Genomic DNA, 13,958 nt, shown 5'->3' with positions numbered 1-13,958 from the left:
AGTATTTATTTTCTATCACACTGACTCTAAAAGGGATTTAATCAGGAGCATACAAGGAGGTGTGATGCACAGTCTTCAGCATCAGGCTGGGGGAAGTAGGAGGGAAACCATACAGTTCATATCTTCAGGCATGTCCAGAGAAAGGATTAGGACTGTAATTTTATCTCCAAGTCCCTGCCTTCCAATAGTGATTTTGAGTATTTGTGGTTGAGAGAAGTCAAGCTAGAGTACAATTACTTGCATCTCTCTACTACCCTTCTCAGTAACTTCCTAATTCCCTCTTTAATCTCCTGGGTTCGTACCCCATAGACAATGGGATTGAGAGCTGCAGGAATTACATGGTGTAGGACATTAAGTAAGATGGGAATATCAGGGGAAACTTTTTTCTTAGCCATGTGGGTAAAAACAAAAACCAGCAGGATGGTGCTAAAGAAGAGGATGAGAATGAAGTGAGAGCCGCATGTGCTCAGAGCTTTGGCAGCTGCCCCTTTTGCCTTCAGTCTAAGAATGGCTCTTAGGATGAGGATGTAGGAGAGGAAGATGAGGACGAGGTCAGAGCCCAGAAGAGTCCAGGCTATAGTTAACTGGTATATTCTGTTAAGGAAAACATTATCACAGGAGAGCTTGGACACAGAGAGGTTGGCACAGATACAGTTCTCAATTATATTTTTTCCACAATAATGGAGCTGGGCAGAGAGGATAGGAATGAACATAGTAAGAAGTGCATTCCTCGCCAAAATAAACATAGCAGCCCTAGCTACAAATTGATCAGTGATGATGGAAGAGTACCTCAGTGGGTGGCAGATGGCCACATAGCGGTCATAGGCCATGACCATGAATGTGCAAGACTCCATGCCAAGGAAGCAATTCATGATGTACATCTGAATGAAGCAGGCAGAGAAGCTGATGGACCTGAGATCAAACCAGAAGATGGCCAGGACCTTGGGTATAACAGTCAGGCAGAGGACGATGTCCAGCAGAGAGAGGATGCTGAGCAGGTAGTACATGGGCTCATGCAGAGAGGCCTCCAGCTGGATGGTGACCAGGAGAACACCATTGGCCCCCATGGCCAGGAGGAAGAGGAAGCTTAGGGGCAGGGACAACCAGAACTTCCAGCTGGGAGACCTGACTAAACAATTCAGGAGGAAGTCGGAAACCACAACGGAGATGGTGCCATTTTGGTGCGCTGTCATATTTTGCCAAATAGTTCTACGGTTTTCCTTTAGTGATCTGTAAAATTGGGATACAAATGAACTATTAATTCAAGACACATGGATTTAGAGCCATTTGCTTCGCTGAGCTGAAACTTGTGAGTTCTAGCAGGTCATCCAGACCCATGTGAATCCACCTGTTTATCGTTTGTGCCGTGTTCCTGGGATGCTCCTATCACTTTAAGCAGTATAGAGGCCTGAAGAAATATGATTTGTTTATACATGTTTGATTTGATCAAAGTTTATTTTTAATAGGATTGTATATTCTTTGCAGAAATGAAAGAGTAGGAATTAATTAGTAAACTACTTTTTGACAGTTTTCTCCTCAAATTTGTATGTTTTACATGTTTTCTGTTTTTTATTCTTTTTTTAAAATTTTTTATTTATTTATGATAGTCACGGAGAGAGAGAGAGAGAGGCAGAGACACAGGCAGAGGGAGAAGCAGGCTCCATGCACCAGGAGCCCGATGTGGGACTCGATCCCAGGTCTCCAGGATCGCGCCCTGGGCCAAAGGCAGGTGCCAAACCGCTGCGCCACCCAGGGATCCCCTCTGTTTTTTATTCTTTAGTGACCACATAGACTACTACATGACAATTTTACCTTTACAATATGCATAGATAAGTGGCATAGCCAGGCCCAAATTGGGACTCAGATATGTGTCCCTAGTTCTTCATGCCACCTCCATTCTGATTTTCTGGAAGTACGTTGCTTTAAATACAGATTTAAAAACTGATACTCTGGTAATAAAGCTTATCAGTCTTCATGATCCCTAAATAGTCATCTAAAGAGGGACATGTGGATCCTCCCAAATTATCATATTCACCCCCGTCTATATGTTTTCAGATTTGTAGGGTTCTTAACAACCTTAAAAGGAGAAGAAGCAATCTATATAGCTATGTGAGAGCCATATCTGCTGTGAAAATTCGATTGTTCTGCTTGAAATAGTGTGCGGGTGTTGAAGTGTATCTTTAAAGTTTGTACGTCCCCTTTTGTATTTTATTTTCCCATCTTAAATGTAATGATCCAGGTACATATTCCTCTGCTTCTGGGGATAGTTCAATGTTGTCATGTTCTCTTATCACTTAACCTCCTCCCCTGGCATTCTATTAGGTGCTAGGATCACAGTATTGAAAAAGAAACTGTCCTTACTCTCAGGAAGTAGAAGTAAAGCCCATTCCGGGGGCAATGAGCAATAATAAGAACAAATGACAGGATCTTGCTCAAACTATGAAAAGAGGGTAGGGTTAGCTGAGTCACTGTAACGTGGGCCATAGACTGGTGAGAAGGGATTGTAAATAAAGTGAAGTGGTCCTCTCTACTTTACATGAAAGGTGAAGGATTCTAACACATGGCTGTAGGTTTGCAAAGGCAAGGTCCAGTTTTCTGGGATCCTTCACATCATGATGTCCATTGTAGATAAATCTGTGTACATGCACCAAGTCTCTGTGGTGTTATTTTGTGGGTATAGACACACTTTTTCATTTAGAGGTTTATGTACTTCCTTGTTTGTCATTCTTTGCTATGTAATATAAATGGCATATTAGTTTGGGAACTTTTTTTATTTCCTGTAACAATACTTAAATATGCTAGGGCTTCATCCTGTTGAATTATTTGGCATCCAATGAGATATGTTATAATATCACATTACTAATGAGAGAATTTATATCTCCCAATATTATCCACCCATACTGTATCACATTGATCTTTTGCCTGCTTATATAGTGGGTGGGTGGGAGTAATTTCTAGGATTCCTCTGGATCTCAGGAGTAATTGTATGATAATGTGTTTGCCCTATCAATCCTATAAAAAGAAAACAAACCTCAGCCATGATACAATGAATTGTTTTGACAACAGAATCTGATGGAGGTGAAATTGTATTGGAGTGGGGATAGGGTGGCAAGGAAGGAAGTTTTAATAAAACTGTGACCCCAGATCTGAACAATATTTTCATACCTTTGGAAACACACTTCCTCTTGGAGAGGTTCAAATATACTTTTGTTTCTTTTTATGATTTTCTATTCTCCAAATGCAGTTCCAGTCCTGCTCAGCTGACTCTTGTTACATTCTGTTCATTAGAGAGACCCTGTTAAGAGCTGGGGTTTGCTCTCACATGAGGGAGGAGAGGCATTCCCTTCCAGGGCTCCTTTCTTCACTTTTGATACTCTGCCTCCCCAAGCAAGAGTTTGTGTAGCTGGAGTCAGCAAGGCATGGCTCCCTCCTCATATGTAGAAGAGATTTAGATGGCTTTCCCATGGTTGTTCTCTTGGTATAATAGATACCTCAGTAGTAACTTTGGCAATTTGGGGATGAATTTTAGACATATTATTTCATTAGTGACTCATACCACTGTGAAGTAGTAGGATAAATTGACCATTATAACAGTTTATCTTTTGAAATGGCAAGTTGAGATTCAGTGATTTTATGCATATTTACACAGTTTAATTAGTAGGGTTCAGATGTGGAAGAAATAAAATTTAGATCCAAAGTGCGTGAATATATGAATATACCTGCGTTCTGGGTTACCACAGGGATGTAGCAATGGGTATCTGAACTGTCATTCTATTTTATATGTTTTTATGTTCCCCTCTTTTACCTTCACCACCACCGCCCATGCACATACAATCCTTCGGCAGTTTTCCAAAAATCTGAAATTCTCCTTTTAAACACACTTACCAGTCTGACTCCTGCTTCCACTGCTCAGAGTCCAATTTTCTTCTTTCTTTCCCTTTATTTTGTGTATCTTATTATTATTTCCCTTCTAAGTAGCCACCCAGTCTGGGTTCAATAAAGATTTTAAATCAATTTCCATAAGCACAATCTTTGATTTATTTTTCTGTCACAAAACTGTATACCCTCCACTCCCCATGTCAGCTTGTCTTGGCTATCCTTTGCCTTGTTTGAGTGTCTTACAAAGACTGGGAATTATGAAGATAAAAACCAAGGGAAAGGTGACATCCAGGCTTGATTGGTGACCAAAGGACCTTCTGTAAATCCTGGGCATCATGTTTATTCAACTCTATCTTTCCCTCTCATTCTTTTTGAATACTTTCACTTGTATGTTTGAGGCACAAATTAATAGCTCAACCTGCTCAACTCAGACCTTGCCACAATGACCCTCAACATGTATAACAGCAGGCTGCCAAATTCCAAATATTCCATCTAAACCCCACTTTCATCATTTAGGTTTTGTCATTTGTATTTGCTCATCACAACCCCTCATCCTATTCTCCCAAATTTTTACATTTAATCCTTCCAAGACACAGCTCCAAATCTCACCAACTCAAAGAAACTTTCCTTTTCCAGAGCATTCCATGTAGTCTTGGATATAATTAGGGTGTTGTTGCATGGAAATAGAGGAAATCTTGAAATGACCTTTGGAAGACAGAGACTAAAGGAAGAACTGGTGATTCAGACATGAATGCTCATGGAGAAGTAACGAGGAAGAAGCATAGTTTCTTTGTCTCCTGAGGAACTTTGGGATAATTATTTCTAGCACCAGAATGATATTTCAGAGGACAATGTAAGGGGATTTTTTTATCTGTTCTTTCTGCTCATTGACTCTTCCTTTCTTCTCTCTTCTTTGGCATGTTCTCTTACATGTTCTTCAATCTCCTATTCATCCAATAAGCATTGAACTATCTACTCAGCCCTAGAAGCAAAGTAGCTGAAACCATCTATGTCCTTCTTCTCCTCTCCTGTTTTAACCTTGGATTGCAGTCAGAGCTAGGCAATGACAGCACTTGGGCTGAGGACCTAGAGCAAATGACTACTGGTTCCAGGTAAGGACAGGATGACAAAGCCAGTGAAGTTGAAGGGCAATGATCCAAGCCGAGACCCTGTAGGGCAAGCTTTTCCCCAGACTGCAGGATGGGCCCCAACATAGCACTATGGAAGCCCTGTTTGACCGAGAGGAGGGGTTGATAGGGACCACCTAACTCCATAAATTCAGACAGATTTGTGAGACATCTCTCTGAGGTATCATTTTAAACAACATTGATCTGAATGAATCTGTGACAGATACCTCTATGATCTGTGCATAATTTTCTGTTTTTCGTGGCAGTAGCTTGTAGAAATTCTTTAGATTGAGCTGAATCTGAAGAACTATTTTGGACTCCCACTGACCCCCACTTGTGGTCTCTGTCCTCAATATCTTGAGTTATTTAGATTAAATATAATTCCTATACCATGATTCAAGCCTTTGTGCGCAGAAGCTTTGCCCTAATGTCCCTATGTTTCAATATGTACATTTGAAAACCCCAAATCACCTAAACTAAACTACAGGTGATGCACTTTTCATGCTGGCTATAGCAATCCCCATTAGTCTCTTATGGGTGATTTCCTGCTTTTCTACTATCTCTGGCATCACCCAGCAAAAAAATCGAAAAAGGCAAGATGATGGCAAAAAGGAAGGTCCCAGAGCACAGGTTCTCACATGTGCCACCTGACTTGAGACAAAATACAGTCTCTACTACCCCATTTTCAGACTATCTCAGCCATTCTGACTCAGGAATGGAAAAGTGCACAAATCTGGGCTGAATAGGAAGGTTCCCCCTTCTTCCTCCCACCCCCACCCCAGTGTTCTGTCTAATATTGGTATAGCTGCCTCTCAGCCACCCTCTACACAGACTCACTTACAGAGGATGTGAAGCACAAGGTCTGCTGATATTGGAGTTCTGGTTAGTACTTGAAGTATCTGGAGGTAGTTATAACTCCAGAGCCCAAGGGATTTTACACTCTGTGAACCTCTCCATCCCTAATTCCTTGGGCCCAAGAGGTCCTCTTAGGACTGATAAGTAGGCAAGTGTGAGAAGAAAATGATTTTCTTTCTCTCTAAAAGCAAGGAGCACTGTAATCCAACCCTATATTGACTGTGAATTCTGTAGGACTCTTGATTGATGTTAACTTATGACTTTTATGATGGCATTATAATGATAATTCAAGAGAAACTTGAAACAAATATTCCTTTTTTTGAAAGAAATAGTTTATTCTGTTTTGTTTTTCTTTTTAACTTTTATTTATATATTTATTATTTTTTTATAATAAATTTATTTTTTATTAGTGTTCAATTTACCAACATACAGAATAACACCCAGTGCTCAAAAATGCATATTGTTTTTCAGAGAGATAGTCCTATAGAAATCTTCATTGTACTAAAGATTTCTTAACTTTATACTAGAAAATATCACTAAAATTTTTTTAATTTCCACTTGAACTTATTGTGAATTATTCATATTCCTCAGTATGGTTGCAAGCATCATTGGTTTCTTTATTATTTCTTTTTTTACGTACTGTTTTACTTGAGTATGATGGACACATAACGTATTAGTTTCAGGTGTGCAACATAGTGATTTGCCTAATTTATACATTATGCTTTTATCACAAGCTACCATCTGCTACCATGCATTGCCAATTATATGTCATTGACCATATTCCCTATGCTGTCCCATCATCATCAGTTTCGATAAAGATCTTCTTTTGCTTTATTTATTTTTTAAAATATTTTATTTATTTATTTATTTATTTATTTATTTGAGAGAGAGAGAGAGTGATAGAGAGAGCAAGGGCAGAGGGAAGGACAGAGAAAGGGGAACAAGAAGACTCCCTGTGAGCAGAAATTCCAATGAGGGGCTCTATCTCAGGACCCTGAGATCATGACCTGAGCGAAAGTCAGATTGATAACTAACCAACTGAGCCACCCAGGGACCCTTCATTTTGGTTACTTTTTGTTTGTTTCTGCACATATCATCATTGCTTCTATTTCTCTTCCCTCCAGAAAAGTGTCTTTCTAATTAATCTCTATTGTTCTTATATAACTGTGTTTCATTTATAGGTGATAGTCTTGGACATTTTTTGTTTAAATGGTGTTGAGTTATAAATTTGAGGTTATTCTTTGATTTCACCCAACACTAAATTTTACATCTGTCCATATTGCTCTGTGTATGTCTACTTCATTATTTTTATCTGCTATTCAATTTCTGTTATGTGCATTTTCCCCTCTTACTATGACTAGTCAATACCTCAATGGTCTGGGATCCCTGAGTGGCACAGTGGTTTAGTGCCTGCCTTTGGCCCAGGGCATGATCCTGGAGACCCGGGATCGAATCCCACGTTGGGCTCCCGGTGCATGGAGCCTGCTTCTCCCTCTGCCTGTGTCTCTGCCTCTCTCTCTCTCTCTCTCTGTGTGTGTGACTATCATAAATTTAAAAAACAATACCTCAATGGTCCATAATTTACTGTTAGCAAAAATAATGTTGCTGTCAATAACCTTGTATACTTCTCTTATAGACCTAAAATATCTTTTTTTGTGCAGTAGTTTCTTCCTTTCAGATATGACATAAAAATATTTAATTTCACTAGTAATTATCAAATTTCTTTCCAAAATATTAAAACAGCCCTAGGGATTACTAAAATTTCTTTAGTCGTTTTCACACTTCTTTTTTATTTTATTTTTATTTTTTAATAATAAATTTATTTTTTATTGGTGTTCAATTTGCCAACATACAGAATAACACCCAGTGCTCATCCCGTCAAGTGCCCCCCTCAGTGCCTGTCACCCATTCACCCCCACCCCCCGCCCTCCTCCCCTTCCACCTCTTATACCATTTGATGTTATCATTTTTAAAAAGCTTGGTTGATATAAAATAGTATCTCATTATTTTAATTAGATATCTCCTGATAACTGAGATTTTTTCACATATCATTTAGTCATTTGGGATTTCCATATCTTGAATTATATGTTGACATTTCTTGCCTTTTTTAAAATTAATTTTTATTTTTCTTGTGTATTACAAAATCTTGCACTTTTAATATGAGAGCAACTTTATGGCTATATATTGCTAGTATCTCCTCTAATCTGTCATGTACTGTGAGTTTTAGTGTATGCTATCCAATATTCAGTAAAAATTCTTTAATTTGATCAAGTCAAATTTTCTAATTTTCTATGGAACGATTTTCTCTGGGGTTCTAATTTAGGAAATATTCCACCAGATCACAAAGATGGGATGCTTGGGTGGCTCAGTGCTTGAGCTTCTGCCTTTGCCTCAAGTCATGATCCAGGGGTCCTAGGATCAAATCCCACATTGGGCTCCCCATGGGAGCCTTCCTCTTCCTCTGCCTATGTCTCTGCCTCTCTCTCTGTGTCTTATGCATAAATAAAATCGTAAAAAAAATCACAAAGATGATTTTGTTTGTTTTTCTTTTAATTTATAAAAAGCTTAATGCATTGTGTTTCATACTGGTGTATTTATATCTGTTTGTGAATTATACTGTCAAAATTAGGAAACCACAAATGTTGGAGAGGATGTGGAGAAAGGGGAACCCTCTTGCCCTGTTGGAGAGAATGTGAACTGGGGCAGCCACTCTGGAAAACAGTGTGGAGGTTCCTCAAAGAGTTAAAAATAGGTTTGCCCTACGACCCACCAATTGCACTGCTGGGGATTTACCCCAAAGATACAGATGCAGTGAAACGCCGGGACACCTGCACCCCGATGTTTCTAGCAGCAATGTCCACAATAGCCAGACTGTGGAAGGTGCCTCGGTGTCCATCCAAAGATGAATGGATAAAGAAGATGTGGTTTATGTATACAATGGAATATTACTCAGCCATTAGAAACGACAAATACCCACGATTTGCTTCAAAGTGTATGGAACTGGAGTGTATTATGCTGAGTGAAATAAGTCAATCGGAGAAGAAAAACATTATATGGTTTCATTCATTTGGGGAATATAAAAAATAGTGAAAGGGAATAAAGGGGAAAGGAGAAAAAATAAGTGGGAAATATCAGAAAGGGAGACAGAACATGAGAGACTCCAAACTCTGGGAAATGAACTAGGGGTGGTGGAAGGGGAGGTGGGCGGGGGGTGGGGATGACTGGGTGACGGGCACTGAGGTGGGCACTTGATGGGATGAGCACTGGGTGTTATTCTATATGTTGGCAGATTGAACACCAATAAAAAATAAATTTATAAAAAAAATTAAAAAATCAGGGAGTTATATTACTTTAGTATATACTCCTATTGTCCTGGTAACTGTGAAAATATGAAGTGGTGTCTTGCCATTTTTATAAATATCTTTTACTTTGGTCCCCTCAGCATCTCAGCAGTACTCTGAGTACTCTCATGGTCTGTCCTAGAACTCCCCATATTCCATCAAGTGTGGGTTACTGCCAGCAGAATGGTATCCATCAGCAGTAGGCTCCAGTGTGTGGTCTGAAAATTTTTTGTTTTGTTGGTGGAGGTGCTGTTTGGCATAGTAAGTATATTTTTAATGTTTCCTTTGTTTATAGGTTAAGTAACTTTCTTTTTAGGTTAAGTCACTTTATTTTTCTTCATGTAGAGATAAATGATTGGTCCTTTTCCTACTGATTTGAGGTGTCAACTGTATTACCTATAAAATTTCATGCACACAGGGCTGTGGATCTGTTCCACCATTATTTTTATTGCTATTGCTTCAAGTATAAACTATAATATGGCAAGGGTGAGTTTTCATTTGAATTTTATCCAAACATTTTTAGGGTTTCTTTGGCATGTAGATTTTATTTAGAAAGGGGAACCCTCTTACATTGCTGGTGGGAATGCAAACTGGTGCAACCTCTCTGGAAAACATATGGAGGTTCCTCAAAAAGTTAAAAACAGAACTACTCTGTGATCCAGCCATTGTGCTCCTAGATATTTTCCCTAAAGGATACAAAGGTACTGGTTTGAAGGGATACATGCAACCCATGTTTATAGCAGCATTATCAACAATAGCCAAATTATGGAAAGAGCCTAAATATCTATCAACTGATGAATGGATAAAGAAGAGTTGGGATATATATTGGAATATTATTCAGCCATAAAAAAGAATAAAATCATGCCATTTGCAATGACATGGAAGGAGCTAGATAGCATAATCCTAAGTGAAATAAGTAAATTAGAGAAGGACAAATATATTATTTCACTCATATGGGAATTTAAGAAACAAAACAAATGGACATGGGGGGAAAAGACAGGAAAACCAAGAAACAGGCTCTTAACTATGGAGAAAAAACTGATGATTACCAGAGGGGAGGTGGGAGAGAGGATGTGTTAAATAGGTGATGGGGATTAAGGAATGTACTTGATGTTATGAGCACTGGGTGTTGTATGGAAGTGTTGAATCACTAAACTGTACACCTGAAACCAATTTTACACTGTATGTTAGCTGAGTATAATTTAAATAAAAACTTGAAAAAAAATAAAAAAACTGAGTAAAACAAACAAACAGCAGTCTGAGACATTTGTTACATGGCCCTGTCATCCAAGTTTCTTGGAGTGAAGTAAATCTGTAACAATCTGTGGCTCTACAAGAAAAACTGAACCAACATGTACACATTTAAAAAACTGAGTAAATGGCAGATGTACATTTTTTATCTTAGTTTCTTTTCCTTAACATTATAATGTGATTATTTCCCATGTCATTAAAATATCTTTTTTAAAGATTTTATTTATTCATTCATGAGATATATATATATAGAGAGAGAGAGGGAGGGAGGGAAGGAGGGAGGGAGGGAGTCAGAAATAGGCAGAAAAGAAGCAGGTTCCATGCAGGGAGCCTGATGTAGGACTTGATCCCGGGACTCCAGGATCAGGCCCTGGGCTGAAGGCAGATGCTCAATCACTGAGCCACCCAGACGTCCCAAAATATCTTTGAAATCTCAAAGATAAATGTGTGTGTATGCCTGTCTGTGTGTGTGTGTGTGTGTGTGTGTGTGTATATTATATATAAAATTACATATCTATAAATCAGTGTCCCTTTTGCGATATTTTATTGGTTGCGAGTGAGTCACTGGAAACAGCCCAGATTCAACAGGTGGGATATTGGCCTGGACTTCTTTCTTCAAGGAGTATAAAATAATATGTGGCCATCATTAAATCTTCCATACATGATGTTTCTCCTTCGTGATTTTTGCTTATTATTAAATTGCTTTGATTCTGATTTTCTTTGGTTTCTATCTCCATCCTTTTATTTTCTACTTCAATTCCCCAAAATACCACCAATATACATCAGAATCTTGGAGTCTGTTTGGAAATCCACCTAAGGCAGTAGGTGATCTGCACATAGTATTTATTTTTATTTTTATTTTTATTTTTTAAATAAATTTATTTTTATTGGTGTTCAATCTACCAACATAAAGAATAACACCCAGTGCTCATCCTGTCAAGTGCCTCCCTCAGTGCCCCTCACCCAGTCACCCCCATCCCCGCCCACCTCCCTTTTTAACACCCCTTGTTCGTTTCCCAGAGTTAGGAGTCTCTCATGTTCTGTCTCCCTTTCTGATATTTCTGTTCATCTTTCAATGGACATCGAGGCTCCTTCTACGGTTTGGCTATTGTGGACATTGCTGCTAGAAACATCGGGGTGCAGGTGTTCTGGTGTTTCACTGCATCTGTATCTTTGGGGTAAATCCCCAACAGTGCAATTGCTAGGTCGTAGGACAGATCTATTTTTAACTCTTCGAGGAACCTCCACACAGTATTCCAGAGTGGCTGCACCAGTTCACATTCCCACCCATAGTGCAAGAGGGTTCTCCTTTCTCCACATCCTCTCCAACATTTGTTGTTTCCTGTCTTGTTAATTTTCCCCATTCTCACTGGTGTGAGGTGGTATCTCATTGTGGTTTTGATTTGTATTTCCCTTATGGCCAGTGATGTGGAGCATTTTCTCATGTGCTTGTTGGCTATGTCTATATCTTCCTCTGACAATGACATGGCCATATGTCTTTATAGATCTTGGAAACTAGCCCTTTATCTGATATGTCATTTGCAAATATCTTCTCTCATTCTGTAGGTTGTCTTTTAGTTTGTTGACTGTATCCTTTGCTGTGCAGAAGCCTTTTATCTTGATGAAATACCAATAATTCATTTTAGTTTTTGTTTTCCTTGCCTTCAAGGAGGTATCTTGCAAGACATTGCCATGGCCAAGTTCAAAAAGGGTGTTGCCTGTGTTCTCCTCTAGGATTTTGATGGAATCTTGTCTCACATTTAGATATTTCATCCATTTTGAGTTTATCTTTGTGTATAGTGTAAGAGAATGGTTTAGTTCCATTCTTCTGCATGTCTATATGCAATTTTCCCAGCACCATTTATTGAAGAGATTGTCTTTTTTCCAGTGGATAGTCTTTTTGCTTTGTGGAATATTAGTTGACCCTAGAGTTGAGGGCCCATTTCTGTGTTCTCTATTTGTATCTGTTTTTGTGCCAGTACCACCCTGTCTTGATGATCATGGCTTTGTAACAACCTGAAATCTGGCATGTGATGCCCAAAGCTATGGTTTTCTTTTTTAATATTCCCCTGGCTATTCGGGGTATTTCCTTTTTTTAATTTAAAGATTTTATTCATTTATTCATAGAGATGCAGAGAGAGAGAGACAGGCAGAGGCACAGGCAGAGGGAGAAGCAGGCTTCACGCAGGGAGCCTGATGTGGGATTCAATCCAGGGTCTCCAGGATCAAGCCCTGGGCTGCAGGCGGCGCTAAACCACTGAGCCACCCGGGCTGCCCTTCGGGGTATTTTCTGATTCCACACAAATATTAAGATGATTTTTTCCAACTCTCTGATGAAAGTCCACTGTATTTTGATAAGATTGCATTAAATGTGTCAATTTAACATTGACATTTTCACAATATTAATTCTTCCAATCGATAAGCATGGAATATTTTTCCATCTCTTTGTGTCTTCCTCAATTTCCTCATTTTTTGTGGTAAGATTTTCCTGTGAATGTATCATAATGTATCATAATATATCATAACCCTTGCTGGCCTACAACATTTCTGCAGAGAAATCAGCTCATAGTCTTATGGGATTTCTGTTGCATGTAACTTTTTAGTTCTTTTTTTTTTTTGCTGCTTTTAAAATTCCCATTTTATCTTTAAACTTTGGTATTTTAATTAGTATATATTGTAGTGTGAATCTCCTTGGGTTCATCATTTTGGAGACCGCTGTGCTTCCTGAACCTAGGTGTTTACTACCTTCTCTAGGCTAGGGAAATTTTCAGCTATTTCTCCAAATCAGCTTTCTGTTCCTTTCTCTCTCTTCTCCTTCTTCTTCAGAGACATCTATAATGTGAATGTTTGTTTGCCCAATGTCCAAGAGATCCATTACTTTTAAAAATTTCTTTTCAAAAAAAATAAAAATAAAAATAAAAATTTCAAATTTCAAATTTCAAACCCATCCTCGTTTTTTCAAATTTCTTTTTCATTTCTCTTAAGCTTGGGTGGTTTCTTTCTGTTATTTTTCAGATTGCTGATCCTTTATTATACCTCCTCTTATCTATTGTTGATTCCCTCAGAGTATTTTTCACTTCAATTGTATTTTTCAACTTTTTTTAAATTTGCATTTTCTATTTCTTTGTTGAAGTTCTGAGTTCTTCCACTCTTCTCTCAAAGCCCCTGAGCATCTTTTTTTTTATTTTTATTTTTTTATTTATGATAGCCACAGAGAGAGAGAGGCAGAGACACAGGCAGAGGGAGAAGCAGGCTCCATGCCCCGGGAGCCCGACGCGGGATTCGATCCCGGGTCTCCAGGATCATGCCCTGGGCCAAAGGTAGGCGCCAAACCGCTGCACCACCCAGGGATCCCAGCCCCTGAGCATCTTTATGATCATTACATTATACTCTTTACCAGGCATCCTGCTTTACTCTCAATTAGTTATCCCTCTGAGGTTTTATTTTGTTATTTCTTCTGGAGCATTTTCCTCTGTGTCTCAATTTTCTTTGACTTCGATGTTTG

At 38.8% G+C, this 13,958-nt stretch overlaps 1 protein-coding gene across 1 annotated transcript; it reads right to left on the bottom strand.

The window, feature by feature from the left end:
- Positions 1 to 233: 233 nt before the first annotated feature.
- LOC112667383 (olfactory receptor 56A3-like) lies at positions 234 to 1,193 on the bottom strand. The gene has a single exon (XM_025458959.1). The coding sequence runs from the start codon at positions 1,191 to 1,193 to the stop codon at positions 234 to 236; it is 960 nt and encodes a 319-aa protein (XP_025314744.1).
- Between the last annotated feature and the right edge of the window lie 12,765 nt (positions 1,194 to 13,958).

The sequence above is a fragment of the Canis lupus genome, chromosome 21 (assembly GCF_003254725.2).
Source record: "Canis lupus dingo isolate Sandy chromosome 21, ASM325472v2, whole genome shotgun sequence".
Classification (NCBI taxonomy): Eukaryota; Metazoa; Chordata; class Mammalia; order Carnivora; family Canidae; genus Canis; species Canis lupus.
This window is presented reverse-complemented; position numbering and strand designations above follow the sequence as displayed.

Excerpts from the sequence above, each read along its gene's own strand:
- LOC112667383 (XM_025458959.1), bottom strand. The coding sequence starts at position 1,193 with ATGACAGCGCACCAAAATGGCACCATCTCCGTTGTGGTTTCCGACTTC.